Here is a 15963-nt window from a genome sequence, read left to right as displayed (position 1 = left end):
GGCGAAATGTTGGTAATACTTACTGTTTAAGTGCCGGTAAATAAGAGTAAAATGCTGTGGAGCAGACATTGTAGAGGAAAGGCAGGTGTTTGCTGATGTCACCGCGTGCCCAGTCTGAGAAATATTGATTGAGGAGACCTTGGTCACCACCTATATAAGGAACAAAACATATTTAAATATAATTTTTATTATTCTTATCAATTAAGTGAAGAAATTCCCTGACAAAAATCCTGCTCGAACCAACCTTTGGAAACCTCATGGCTCAGGCCACAGACGTCAGGAAATGCTTGCCTCCTTAAAAATAATTGATTCATAAAACACTACAGAGGCCTCGGATGACAACTGGCTGTGACTAACTGTGAAAACGAAAATGAATGAATTGTTATCTAAAAAAAATATTTAGCCAGCCACTTATTTATGAGAGTGAGATGTGAGATGCCGGGTATAAACGGCATTTGTTCTGTGCATAGTAATCTGCATAGAATGAGTGCCATTTAGGCCTAATGCAATGCACGCGTATCACACCACCACTCGCAGTGGGTATTGAGCCTAATGGTGTTTGAAAAGAACAGGGTTACTACAGTTAGTGTACAAATTTATGGGATTGACGTATGCAGACAGTAGTGTTACAAGTAAATTAATCACATCTCTACCCCAGGGAATTCACACAGCTTTCTGTATACAGATAATGCAGATTGATTGAGACTAACATTATGAAAGAACAAACCATCAAAGCTGCCTTTTTCCTTAGCTAATTTGAGTAGAGACTGGAAGGTTTCATTGGAGGGACGGTAAACGAAGACTCCCGAGTTAAAGCAGTCTGGCCAGCCTACATCAGGGGCGGCTGATAATTCCTCTCTATCGAAGAGCTCATCGCAGTTTTGTAAGATCTGTAAACCAATACAATCCATAAGAATATGTCTGATAAATCAGTATACAAATGTAATGGTACCTTAGGTTATATTTGCTGCTATTTGACATTTAAAAAATGAAAGAATTGATTTAAGATAGGAAAATGATTAGAATGTAACTCATATCAATTGACAGCTATTATTATTTGACTAATATCTACGCAGAGAGTTCAGAGTCAGTCCAACAGAAGGATGTTGAAATATTATTCGATGATCGATATAAATATTATATTTGTAGACATAGTATTAAGTTATTGTGACACCCCCGTATGGTCCCCATTTGGGGATGTCTTTGTGTATCTGGAGACGCCCGAATCGGTATCAAAGCCAACAAATAATAAAGCGCTGATTACGAAAATTAAATAATAATAACAGAGCCGAGCCGGCAATGCCTTAGAGTAGATTATAATATGTTGAATGGCAACAATGCCATAATATAACCGTTGACGATTTGCAACGTCGCCTTCTTTCGCCAACGGCTCTCGTTGAAAAAAATCACAAGATGGCGCGGAGATCGCGACAAGCAGCAAAACCGCGAGCACGCCGATTTCGTACAGATAAAATAAAATATTCAAAATGTAACCATATAGTATAATATTAACATAAATAAACTCGTCGTTTTCCATCATAATTCCGGTGTGTCAATTATCTACCTCCAAATCCTAAAACGCAGACGATAAACCAGAAACTAAAAATAAAAGTGACAGTTGAGAAATTCTCATACCAAAATGGAGGGAAGTGATAAGTGGCCCCAGTCAACGCGGGACTACGCTTCTTGATTTTGATCGTCTGGAATCAAGAAGCAGGTGAAATTTCTTTCACCCGGACACACACCCTGAGATCCAAACACCGGAATAGGAAACGGCGAGGAAAAAACGTCCAGAGGCTTGCCTCTGGTGGCGCTCAACAAAGTATAATAATAAGCAGTAGAAAGAGGATGCTGCTAAAGCCAAGCCAGTGAAGAAAAGAGCAGAAACACCCGGATTGCGAAGTCATGGCTCCCGATGTACTCCCGACCAACTGCATCCGCCAGCGAACTTGGCCCACGGACGAGTGTATCGGGCAAGACCCTGGCTCCAACGAGGGAAAACGGCGTCAAATGCCCTGCATCATCAGCCGCTTGAGCCCTCTTCGTCAACAGCAGCGTGTCTGTGAGCCTTGCAATCAGCCCTGGCCCAGATGCACCAGGATGAAGAGAGCTGCAAAGCGGCCTTCTTCAGCTGAGCAAAGCAGCCTCCATCAGCGGATAGCAGCCAAGCAGCATCCTCAGCCATTAGCATCATAGATTAGTTAGTTTTAAGTGTTTTGTGTTCGGAAGCGATGTATAATAAGTTATTTCAGTGCTCGAAGTGGAAAATTTTACAACCCGGAGCGGTTGTATGAGGCAGAATGGCGTTCCGGTCCATTTCGGGCCCTGATATATTTTAAAATTATTTTTATAAACTTTAAAGCCATTTAAGTATTAAATTAAGTTTTCTGCATATTATATTAGTATAATATCAGTGTAGTGCGTGTAATTCGATAGCCGCGGCAGGGCAAGCGAGCAAAAAAGGGGGTCGAGTAATGCGCCGGTATGCATTTTCGTGAGGGATCGACTGATTTTCGGACGGTCGCTGTTGGGAAGGCTGGGTGCGACGTCCTCTCTCAGCATCCGCCCGTACGGTAGACATGGGGAGCCGCGAACCACTACGCCCACAAAGCGGCGTAGTGCTGCATCCGAAACTCTCCGGTTGCCGACGGTCCGAGGGTGTTGAGAGGGCTGGGCATGACGCCCTCCTCTCTCAGCAGCTTTACGGTAGGCCCGGGAACCGCGAACCACTATGCTACAGTGCTGCATCCGAGTCTCTCCGGCCGCCGACGTACCGGGAGGGCTTCGATCCTTCAACGTCTAGAGACGCAACCACCCCTTACCAAGCCGCCGCACTGTCCAGTTACACGCGCTATCGTAATCAGCCTTTAGTTGGCCAGGCCCCCATTCGGGCCTTTCCGGAGAGGTGCGCTTGTGACACCCCCGTATGGTCCCCATTTGGGGATGTCTTTGTGTATCTGGAGACGCCCGAATCGGTATCAAAGCCAACAAATAATAAAGCGCTGATTACGAAAATTAAATAATAATAACAGAGCCGAGCCGGCAATGCCTTAGAGTAGATTATAATATGTTGAATGGCAACAATGCCATAATATAACCGTTGACGATTTGCAACGTCGCCTTCTTTCGCCAACGGCTCTCGTTGAAAAAAATCACAAGATGGCGCGGAGATCGAGACAAGCAGCAAAACCGCGAGCACGCCGATTTCGTACAGATAAAATAAAATATTCAAAATGTAACCATATAGTATAATATTAACATAAATAAACTCGTCGTTTTCCATCATAATTCCGGTGTGTCAATTATCTACCTCCAAATCCTAAAACGCAGACGATAAACCAGAAACTAAAAATAAAAGTGACAGTTGAGAAATTCTCATACCAAAATGGAGGGAAGTGATATTATCCTCATATTATGTGGTAAATACTCAGTGATCAATTTCATAGAGATTAGGCCGAATTGAATTTTAAATTTTGTAATTCAAATTGTGTTTTAAATATTTTGTTTTCTGCAATTGAAAAAATACTTACAAATTGTGTTTTATTTAACTTTTAAATCTATATCAGAAAAAATAACAATGGGTTTATATTATAATAATGCGATTACAACAGAAAAAGAATATTAATTTTTATTCTATGGTGTTGGTAATTTGTTGATCATTTTTCTATCTATGGTTTACAAAAATAAATTAATGGCATTAAATATTACACATGGAGTAGTGATTGTTGCAAATTTGGTTTCTTTCTGCGATTTTATTAAAGTTTATTTGAAGAAAACAACAAGCATAATATGTTCATAGAAGCGTTATTGAAAGTCAAGGGTATTCCAAAGATGTATAATCAAAAATAATGTACTTAATACATTTTATGTTCAGTTTTAAAAAGTTAATGTTTTGAAATATTATTTTTTATGTCGTAAAACCTGATTAACACTTTTTAAACAGTGACAGGTTTGCCTTCACTATACCATAGTTCATAATAATTGACTGGCTACTCTGGTTATCTAAGGAATCTTTTTTTTTATTTGTTACTTTCTTTAACTGGTGCATAGATAAAATACTATCTCATATCTGACCTCTCTTATCAAGTTCAATATAAAGATATTTCTACTTATCTGTCTGTTAACAATGACCACTTTTGTCAGGTATAAAGACATTTAATAATACTACAATTATTTAAAGCTTTACGTTAGTCACTTAATGATCCAAAATCTTCCACTCCGACAAAACGTCCATCAAATGCATGATATTTTAATATTCTTTTATTTCTTTTGACCACCTTCGATCCTAATAGAATCATATGGGCCTCCACAGAGTGCAAGTTTGTATTAACCCAATGCTTACGGGCCGCACAAAATTGTGTTTTTGCTAATTGCTTTTCAAATGCAAATTAACACGAGCCCGTAAACATTGGGTTAACAGATTTTTGTTTTTACGAGAAATGGATGTTAGCCACTTACTCAACCTATCAGGTCCGTATTCTGAATCTAAACATAAATTGAAAAACAATATGCGTATTTGCCAGATCCAGGATTCGAACCTGGGGCCTATGACATTATAAGTTGACGTATAAGCCACTCGACCACCATGGGCGTATCATTCATCGAAATATTAAAATATTGTCTAGTAAATTTAAATTTTTGTACACTAAATTGATAGTTGTCACTGATTTATTTCATTATTTTCGTGCTGGGATAAATATTCATTAGGATGCTGTTTTTACGAGTGCAAGCATAGAATTTTTAAGCAATGTTTTTGTAATTTTACTATTACAATAATAGAAATCCAGCATGTTGAAAAATTTACATTCAGTGTCTATATCTCCACAATCTATACGATTTCTATACCAAAAAGCTTTTACCTACTCAAACAGTATGTATGTTACGCCGAATGTGCGAAATTGAATATTACATGAAATGGGCAAAATTTTGCCTAAATCATGAAAAATGCAAGCCCGTTGTCTTATTCATGAATTAGACAAAATATCTGGAGAGTGCGTGAAATCGGCAGTAATTTTTCTGCCTACTTCATGTCTTGGACAAATTAGATACTAGCGCTACGGTGGTATTTTTTGCAACTAAACTAAATGTGTGAAATGCTCGTCGATTGGTCAAAATATACGTATATTGTCTATGGTCGAAATAGGTGGTCGCGCTCCGGTGGTATTTTTTGCAACTAACCAAATTTGTGTCAAATGTCATTGATTATAATATAAAAATATACCAATCAATAACTAAAATGACGTTCATGTCCATTTACTATGCGCAAAAAAACTAGAACTATAATATGATAACGGATGAATTTTATTTAAAGGTATTTTCGCGATTTGATTCGTGCTTGGGTATCGTACATGCAATGGTCGATTGTATTGTTGACACTTGTTAGCTAACCTCAAAATGGACATTCAGTTGAATAATTCAGAATTTCAAAACCTAATCTAACCTAACCTAACCTAACCTAACCTAACCTAAGCCAACCTAACCTAATAATATTATATTATGTCCAATTATAACTAATAAAATCATCCGTATTATATTTACTTTTTCTGCTGTCATGTTGACAGTTTAAGAATTCCATGCCCTGGCGACTTCATGTACTCGGCAGAAAATTTACCTTATTCATGAATAAGGCAACAGGCTTGACTATTACATGAATTAGCCAAAATTTAGCCCATTTCATGTAATAGTCAATTTCGCACATTCGGTGTAACATGTATACTTGCTAAACCCAGGATTCGAACCTGGGACCCACGACAGAAATATATCAAAAGAATCATATTTTGTTTTATTCATAAGACAAGTAAATTCATAACTCATGTTTTCTCTTCATAATGAATTTTATTAAAGCTTTGGATGATCATAATTCAATAAACATGTGATGTCGATAGTTCGTATCTGAGGTAGTATTAATTGACCTTGATCCCCTGAGAGTATGAAAGTGATTATTCGGAACATGAATTTAATAAAGAGGACACATATCATAAGTATTATTATCATCTCATACACCGACTGACAAATTCATTATTAGATATAGTTTTTTAAATATGTCATAATATATTATTACACAGAGTGTATCAATATCAAAATGAATGTATATTTTTGACTGATAATGATATGTTTCAATTCACTTTTTTGTAAAGAAAAAAATTAACAGAAGAAATCAGTCTGAACAACAAAATGATTCTGGTTCGATGACTCATGTAGTGGCAAATACCTTTACATTTAGGAGCATTTTATGTCAGGATGTATTTAGGTGGATGACGTTTTATTAATTCTCAAGATACAGTCACTTCGTATCAGGCATACATACTAAAGAGGGAGAGGGGTCTGAAGGTCTGCCCGGTAACAAAAAAAAGAAATGTATGAATGGAATATTACTTACCTATGTAAAATAAAATACGATTGGTTTTTAAATAATACACCATACAAATTATTAAAAAAAATGGGACAGCAGGGTTTCGACGATACTAATGCTCCTAATTATTAAAACTGATAGGTAGTCCATTCGCACACAATAACCACTTTTAGGTGAGATACATCGCATCTACTCGTAGGTGAACATCTCACCAGTGTTATAAATTGTGTTGTGTTGCTACAATCTGTTGGGCATAGGGAATGCACTTGGGAAAGTGCAAGGTGGAGCCAACGAGGGTGGGGTAAGAAGGAATGTCAGAAGCACCAGTAGCTCTGGACTTTCGAAACTCTGTAATGAGTCACATCTGGCTGATACACGCAGTGTGTGCGGACTATTCCCTCTATACTATTTTTCCTTGCGGTACATATTTGTATCATCTTTCCTATGCTATGTTGTGAACGGTTTAAACTTGTAATGTTGTAATGTTCATTCATGTTAATAAATGAATTTGAAGGAAGAAGATGTTGACCACCTTCTTACGGATCAAAAGCAAAGTAATGTGAGTATTTACCAAGGTGTCAGCATCAAGGAAAACACACTTGGAGTAGTCGGTGAGGGTCCAACAGTGCAGTTTGGTGAAGGTGATTCCCAACTCAGGCCGAGCCAGCAACGCCAAGTGAGCTGCATCTCCTGAATCCAGGACATCTACTGTGATCACTTTGGAAAACACTGACGACAATCTTTCTCTGTAATTAAACATTTTAACTCATGAGGTACATACGATGATAAATGTATATTAATAAAAATAATCAACACCAATACAACTACGAGTTGCTTTTAGCGTACCCATGGTGCCACTGTAGAATGATTCTTGATTGACATAGGTACATATTATTGAAAAAATAATAGGTGAATACGGCAGATGCGAGATTAGAACCAGAGACGCATGACTTTAGAGATAGATGATCCACCTCGGATGCACCTGCTTCTATATTATAATGTATCACCAAAAAAGCATACATTGTAAAGGGTTTTCAATAGACCTTACCTCATAATAGGTGTGACTCCTGGAGTGACGAGAATTGCGAGCTGGTGTTTGGTGGCCACTCTACGCAGTGAGTGTGCCAGCACCAAAGCGCCAAGACTGTACGAGTCATTTGTAGCTAAAGTCACCCAGGCATTGCCTTCTGTAAATAATCAAAGGGCATCATTTTAGTTTTAATGTGATATGCATAGATGTAGTGAATAAACAGGATTATCTATATACAGAAGTGCTATAAAATATTTGGCCATGGAATTTAAGCTAATTCGAATGTCGGAACATGTCATCATACCAATTTTTCATAACCGTTGATTCGTCACACTATTATGCCATTCAATGCAATCTAATTTTCAATTGATCTATGCTCCATGCTTGGAGATATATCCAAAATTAAGGACATTAACATGTTGCATATCCAAGAGGGCAGTGGTAGTTCTAAGTATGCGGAGGTCCGAAGTATTGACCGGTTTGGAGGTCCCCTTATGAAAATTTAGCCTTTGATAAAATAACCATTGAGTTTTTAAAATACATGTAACCATGATATTGGGTTTTTACAATCATATCAGCGGCGATTTTCTTTGATGCAAATAACGCAGTCGATTCGTCGTGCAAATAGGTCAAACCAGCCATAAAATTATTTAATTCTACCAAATTCTAAAAATAACAAAGAGATTAGACTGTCTTTGAAAAATAACCATATTGATGTTTTTTTTTAAATAATCGATTTTTATTTCACTATCAGTAATGAAACGCTTAATGACAGCAAATTAAGGCAGAAATTACGAATATAATAATTTACCTAGGTACATTTTTAATCATTCAATTATATTACTGCCTTTTACAATATTCCAGCGATTTATTTCGCATATACTTAATATTCCAAGGAAGCTTCCGAACCTGTCAAGAAATACCAATAAATAAAACATAGGTAGGTACATGAAAATAGAGCCACGTAATCAGTCAATCACACACCCTCCCACTGACTCGATACATTATGATTTTTACATGTCAACACTGTGTTGATTGTTTGTTATACTAACAAATCAATAATTAACAGATGGCGAAACAATTAATTACACTGATGGTCGTGTAATGCTAAAATTACACGAACCGACGCGATTCCCGTCAACCGCTGGCACGATGATGATCGCTTGGATCTTGGACCAAATAACATTTTCTCTTTTACAAAATCTCGACAGACTGCCGTGAGTAATTTATAAGCCAGCAGCCAAAAAGACGACGGCTTCAAATAGCAAGTTTGTCACAAATTAATACACAAGTAACTAACCGATAAACGATGCATAACAGTTTTTTTCTCTTCCTTTGACCATGTTCAATCCTAATAGGATATGGGCCTTCATGGTGTGGAGGTTTGTATTAACAAATTTTTGTTTTTACGAGAAATGGATGTACCTACTACGATGTATTTTACTTGCTCAACCTATTAGGTTCATACTCTGACTCCACACACAAATTGAAAAAAACAATATGTATATTTGACAGACCTACGATTCGAACCTGGTGCCCACAACATTATAAGCCGACGCGTATGCCGCTCGGCCATTGTGGGCGCATTTAGGCATGTATTTTATCAAACACTGCTCATAGAATTACTTATCAAAATGTATCAATTTTATTATATAATAAAATTACATTATTTACGTTAGATTTAAATTAGAAACACTGGCAATCGTTAGAACGTGTAATAAGCAGTTTTCTTAACGACGGTCAACCCCAAAGAGATTGGACTCCTCTTGGTCTTCAATCTCTTTGGTCAACCCGAATATTGTTAACTAGAGAGGTCTAATTTGGCTACAAGGTTTATAGTAGGAGATACAGACACACTAAACTCGAAACTAGTTGGTCGGGCAAAATAAAGTAAATCAATATGAGGTGAGGTGTAGGTATTTAGTATGCTGAGTCACATGCCGTGAGATAATTGCATCTTTTAGTCTAGGCTCGGCCGAAGTGACATTAGAACTACCTCTCAAACCAGGAACCCTGCATACTTTATAGTTCACGCTATTCACAATCGGGGTCTAGAGAAGTTATTCTCCCGATATCTCCACGAAAATTTGACAATTGGACTCAAGAGTTTAAGAATGCCGAATAATTAAAAATAAATTAAAGTACAACATTCCATCAGAAAGAGATGACCGTATAATATACGGTCTCCAACTGTATTAGATTCAATATGAACAGTAATTCAATTTTCATAGCTGATTTTGGCAAAATTCATGAATTCGAGAATGAAAACCTAACCTAACATAACCTGACAAATAATCCAGTATATTGGCTATTTTCAAAATTTGTTTGCTGCTGGTTCCTGTAAAGTGTAAACCGACAAGAACCGTGTTTTATATAGACATGAATGAGAGTATGGACCTAATAGGTTGAGCAAGTGGCTGACATCCATTTCTCGTAAAAATAAAAATCTGTTAATACAAACCTCCACTCTGTGGAGATATGATCCTAATACGGCGAACTGTATACGTACAATTTTCCGGACACGGAATAATTAGAGGCGGGTTTCAATGAAGCAGAACGCGGTCGTAAATTTACAAACAGTTTACACCAAAAGTAAAATTACAATCGAAAAATCATAATCCATGAAATAGATACGTACTTACGTGCACATACAAAAAAGGATATCTTAATAGGTATAGCCTATTTGGCTGACAATGAGCCTCTGGTAAACACTGGATTTTATGTTTTGCTAATTTTAGTTGTGTTTGTTGTTGTTATTTCAACATATTTTTAACTTAAAACTTACGCAACGACAGTTTAGAGGAATATTGTAAAAATTTCATCCGTGCAAGAGTTTCCGACACATTTATTTTTCAGCAAGATTTTCAATTCAGTGCCAACATCGAAATAGCATTGTGTGGAAATTACTTATTTCAAAAAAATGCTTTACAATAAAGATGCTACTCCTGATTACATTTATGTGGTATTGTATAAAACGATTAAAAGTTAATATTACTGGTTATGCTATAATAAGTAAATAATAACATTCAGGGGCGGCTCTACCTTAAGGGTTCGTAGGGACCATCCCCACATCATTATGTCAAAAATACACATTCGATATTTTATCACTGTCATAATATACACAGGTAATTAATTACATGATTAAATTAACTATTTAATTTATTTTATCATACTGGGGAGCGAATCAAATGACCCCATGATATTAATTAAGCTACTATTTTAAGCACGGTGTTTAGATGTGATTAAGTGACGACTCAGATAATCATTTTATTTATTCTGAAAAATTACTCATTTCCTCATTATATTATATTATTATAAGTATCTTGGTATATAATATATAATGTGAGAAAGTAGGTAGGTATGTATATTTAATAATAAAGGGCTAAACCCCACCACCTAGAAAGTCATCGAGCCGCCACTGATAATACTAATAACACACTAATAATGATTGTATTATCTTTGTCTCATAGAGATAAGGAGTAATAGGGCATGGGACCTGTATCCTGAAGCGGGCCCCCCTACCTATCGCTAATGTTAATGACAGTGTGATTTTCTACAGTAGTGTTCCCCATGTGGTTTCCACGGAACCCCGTATTCCGTGTATTTTTAGCGATTTTTAAATAGATCCAGTTGATTATTGAGTTCTCGACATTTAGCATATTATGAAGCACTGATCGCGACTCCTTTTTGTGGTAGCCAAGTAACATGCAACCCTTCGCCATTATTGTCCTTTTATCCTTTAATTACGCCAATCATATCACATCAAATTACATTGGACAGCCACATATTTTTTAATGTTGATAATCATTAAGGAAAATAGCGCCGCAGACGACTTTTTTACTAGAAGAGCAAATTTCTGGTTTTTCTCACTTAACTGGTTGACCCGCCACGGCCATTTAATAGGTACTACATATTTTTAATTGGACGGCGTCATGCAATTTATTAATGACGTTTAAATAAATGTTGTAAAAATAGTATTCTTCATCTTATTTTGCCATCCCCTATCGGACGCCAACCAGTATCAGGGCGATCGTTATTTTGACAACTGCCCAGTTTGGGGCGTCGCGCCAGTGTATATTACCCTTAACTTAACTAATCTTTCCTTGGTTTGTGAGATGGGCAATGTACTTTTACGGAAATTAAATTATTAGTTTGAACATGTTGTGCGTTCCTGAATGTCAGCAATATCAACTAGATTTATCAACAGTGACATCCAGTGGGGTAGGTATGTCATGCACTGTTTAGGGGCGGCATATTATAAAATGAGGAATATGACTATTATAGTGCAGGCGGCTACGATGCCCGCGCGGCTTAAGCGTCGGCCTACAACGTCGAGGGTCCTAGGTTCGAATCCTGGGTCTGGCAAGTACACGTCATATTGTTTTTCAATTTCTGTAGAATCAGAGTATGGACCTAATAGGTTGAGCAAGTGGCCAACATCCATTTCTCTAACATACACCTCCACTCTGAGGAGGCCCATATTATGATCTTATTAGGATCAGATATGGTCGATATTATAATAGTACAGGCGAAATGTGCCTTCACCAAACGTCAGTTATTTTGTAGATGTGTATGCCAGAAATTTAAAGATGTTTTATTGCATTCGTCTGTTTAAGATAACCCCGAAGCCATAAAATATGTTTTAATTTAGATAAGTGGGTTTTGCATTATTAGTCAGTGGTAAACTAACATGGATTAATGTTTTTGGCTGCTTAAATATTAATAAATTAATACCTAATTTAAAGGTTTTTCTAGCTGTTGGTCGTATATTTATATCGCTCGACTATTTAAGTTTGATGCACAATGCTTTCATTTTTTTTTGTAGCATTATCGTTATCTTAAATATGGCTATTTCATTCTCATAACAAATTAAAACTGACGTGTAAAAATACGCAGTAATCAAAATCAAGTAACTTTATCGTTTGGTCGGTAGATGCATCATTTTCTTTTCTCGTAAAACTGGATTGACCGGACAGTGTCCACCATGATGAAAAAGTCCATCGCATCCAAAAGTTCGGTAAATCAAGTTTTCATCTCGCTCGCTTTGTTGGCTAACGAATGAACGGTACCTACACGTGGGGAGTAGGTATACATTCATTCATTTTCTTAGGTCAAGTTCAAGATGCACTGCGTACAAATGCATCGGCCCCCACGCCAACATACTTTCTTTCGCAAGCTAGCTGCCAGCCAGTCATTAATTCCGGTATGTACAGCAACGATACGTTGATAACTCATAATCTTCATTATTAAGATGACAGACGATTATAGGCCGCACATAAAATGGAATGGGAGCGTCCATTTCGAAAAAAATATTATAAAACCTAATTAATTATTTATTTACTATGGTACGAGGGTGGGTCAATAATTCCTTAGAAAAAAGCATTAAAACAGTTTTTATTTTTGTATTTTTTTTTTATTTCTCAACATAATCTCCTTGGAGCTCAATACACTTGGTTAGACGTTTCTCAATTTTTTTTAAACCGTCAGAAAAATAAGTTTTCGGAAGGTCCTCAAAATAAGCATTTGTCCGATCGACGACTTCTTCATTTGCAAAAAAACCTTGTCCACTTAGCCATTTTTTTAAGTTTGGGAAAAGGAAAAAGTCACTGGGGGCTAAATCTGGCGAATACGGTGGGTGGTCGACCAATTCGAACTTCAATTCTTCAATTTTAGCCATTGATCGTAAACATGTGTGAACACGGGCATTGTTCTGATGAAAGAGGATTTTTTTCCTGTTTAACTGAGGCCATTTTTCTTCAATTTCGTTTTTTAGCTGGTCCAATAAAGATGCATAATAATCCCCTGTTATTGTTTTTCCTTTTTCCAAATAGTCAACGAAAATAATTTCACGTGCATCCCAAAATACAGTAGCCATAACCTTACCAGCTGATTTTACGGTTTTCGCATTCTTTGGACATGGTTTGTCTTTGCAATCCACTGCTTTGACTGTTCTTTCGTCTAGGGAGTATAGTGGTGTATCCATGATTCATCTACAGTCACAAAGCGACGAAAAAATTCATCCGGATTGCGGTGCATGAGCGACAACAGGGCTTTAGACGCCACCACCCTATTGCGTTTATTGTCGACTGTGAGCAAACGCGGCACCCATCTTGCAGAAATATTTTTCATGCCCAATTTGTCATGTAAAATAGAAATGACGCTACCTTTTGAGATTCCTGTAACCTCAATTATCTCACTCAACTTTAATTTTCGGTCACTTAACACCATATCGTGGATTTTATTGATCATTTCTGGTGTAGTCACCTCTACAGGACGTCCTGAGCGTGGTTCATCCTTTGTTGATGTACGACCACGTTTAAATTCATTTAACCAGTTATAAATAGTTGCAAGTGAAGGAGCAGATATGCCGTGAACTAAATCCAACTCATTTTTTATTTCCTTTGCTGTTAACTCTTTTATATTAAAATGTTTAATAACAGCTCTAAACTCAATTTTCTCCATTTTCCATTTTTCCATTTTCCACAAGCAATTTTTTTTTTTAAATGTACGAAAAACACACAACAACCCGACCAATCTGATTGAAACTTCGCAGCATACTGAATCGGTAGTGCCGCTGTATGAAAACAAACCACTTACAGTACTAGTCGCGCCACTTGTCGGCTTTTCTAAGGACTTATTGACCCACCCTCGTATATAATTCCGGGTTCATTCTCCATATTCAGGCACTCCTTCACACTTTTGAGTCTAGTGCTGAACAACTGGACTGTAGCTATAATTGCACTCTACAATACGATATAAAGCAGTGATGTCAAATCAATTTGGATACAACCCCATTTTCCACAATCAATACTAAACAAAAAAGAGGTCAAGATACCATTGAAATAAGTATGTATTGGCCCTGGTAGAACTATTTTGTACCTATTTTTTCGTTTCTGGGGGGGGGACCGAACCCAAAGGACAAATATCATTTGCAATTTGTATTCTTTTTAATGGAATTTCTCCGTGGAAGCCCATATAATTTTCTTATAATAGGTATATATATATATATATATATATATGTCGGATCACCACATCCTACCTCCACTCTTCGCAACTGATTGATATGATACATGAAACAAACTAAATAATATATTGAACACACATAACTTGAAAACGCCTCAGAATATTATCTCACCCAACAGAAAAAATCACAATTCACAACCACAATTGTTACAATAAGTGCTAAAACGATACAAACCTACCCTAGATAGCTGCCGTAGCGGCCGAAAGCAGTCTTGTGTATATAATTAATATATGCGCTGGAGTGTTTTCAAGTTATGTATGTTCAATATATTTAATGTTACATTCTAAAGTCTCGTGAATTATTCGTTGAGTAAAAGAAATGGTTTATTACATAATATAATATTATGTACCCGATTTACAGACGATGCGAATATGCACTATCCTAAGTAGTTACCAATTATTAGAAAGTGTACTGATACAACCTGTCGATAATATCATAAATTAAGCATATCCACGCGTAAATTGTAGAATATATTTAACAACGTAATTATAATTATAATATACCTAATACGGCCCCGAGGGTTAAGTAATGTTATTGCTCATTATTATACAAATTCGGCGAAATGCTTTTTTTATTACTGTGGTGCATATTCGAAGGTCTACGGAAGGCGTGGGCATAGCAGAGTGAAAAGTTTCCAAGAGACGCAATAATAATTTGTGGTGATATATTCAATGCGACGCCGACGTCGGTTTTGTTCAAGACACCGTCGCTTCGTCACAAACGTCAAGCAAGACTGCTATTAATTTTAATTATTGCGCTGTCAAATGTTTCTTTTTCGTTTATGTCATTCTAGTGTAGGTAACAAGAAGAATTGGTTTACCGTCAGTTGTGGCTAAGTTAGTTGTGTATCGAGCTAGCAATCTAGGCTAAGTATAGTAATAGTCTACGATTCGAAATTCAAATCTGTAGATAAGTATAAATAAATTCATTCTATATTCGAGGCCAGTTTCAAAGTCAGTTAAATCCATATTATTCCGCGATTTGAGATAATCGTAAAAAAACTTTTAAGACCTAAACTAAAAGAACCTTTTAAACTACAAATACAATACCTATTATGTTTCTACCATTCCCACGTTTGGTGCCCTGTTTTGTAGTCTCCTTTGAAAAGAAATGAGCTTAAGCTGATACTGAGTAATGGGTAAAAGATTTGATGTCCTTATGGGAAGAAGCGATTCGCAGCTCTGCGATGAATGCGATGTTTTGGAGGCCATTGTACATAATAGCAGTACAATGCCGTAAATATGAACGATTCAAAGTACAGCTGTGATTTGCGGATATCTTTGAGAATATCGACGAATTGAAACGTGCCCTGGCGGTGGGAAGGACGGAAGAAGCTTGGCAGAATTATAAAGTTCTTTAACATAATTGGAGTGAGGGCCTGATCGGCGGATCCTCTTCTTGGTGAGAAGACGCGATATGTCAGCGAGTCGCAGTCAAAGCCTCGGTAAAAGCATAAAAAATATATTTAATTTATAATATTTTCTTTTTGTAAACATAGTAAACAACTATAAAAAACAAATAGTAAATAAATGTCATTTATAAATTTGGTAAATAATC

General features: G+C 36.7%; 1 protein-coding gene across 1 annotated transcript in view; it reads right to left on the bottom strand.

Annotated features, from left to right (window-relative positions):
* The window catches only part of Gyg (glycogenin 1), a 60434-nt gene that overhangs the window by 12198 nt on the left and 32273 nt on the right, over positions 1-15963 (bottom strand). The window contains exons 2-5 of the mRNA XM_085946975.1: positions 7401-7539; positions 6924-7098; positions 728-890; positions 24-150 (exon numbers count right to left, since the gene is read on the bottom strand). Coding sequence (XP_085803101.1) covers positions 24-150; positions 728-890; positions 6924-7098; positions 7401-7539 — 604 coding nt within the window. The remainder of the gene's footprint in view (positions 1-23; positions 151-727; positions 891-6923; positions 7099-7400; positions 7540-15963) is intronic.

This window comes from Rhyacophila brunnea, unplaced genomic scaffold (assembly GCF_057557595.1).
Source record: "Rhyacophila brunnea isolate RB1 unplaced genomic scaffold, BYU_Rbru_1.0 scaffold_2, whole genome shotgun sequence".
Classification (NCBI taxonomy): domain Eukaryota; kingdom Metazoa; phylum Arthropoda; class Insecta; order Trichoptera; family Rhyacophilidae; genus Rhyacophila; species Rhyacophila brunnea.
This window is presented reverse-complemented; position numbering and strand designations above follow the sequence as displayed.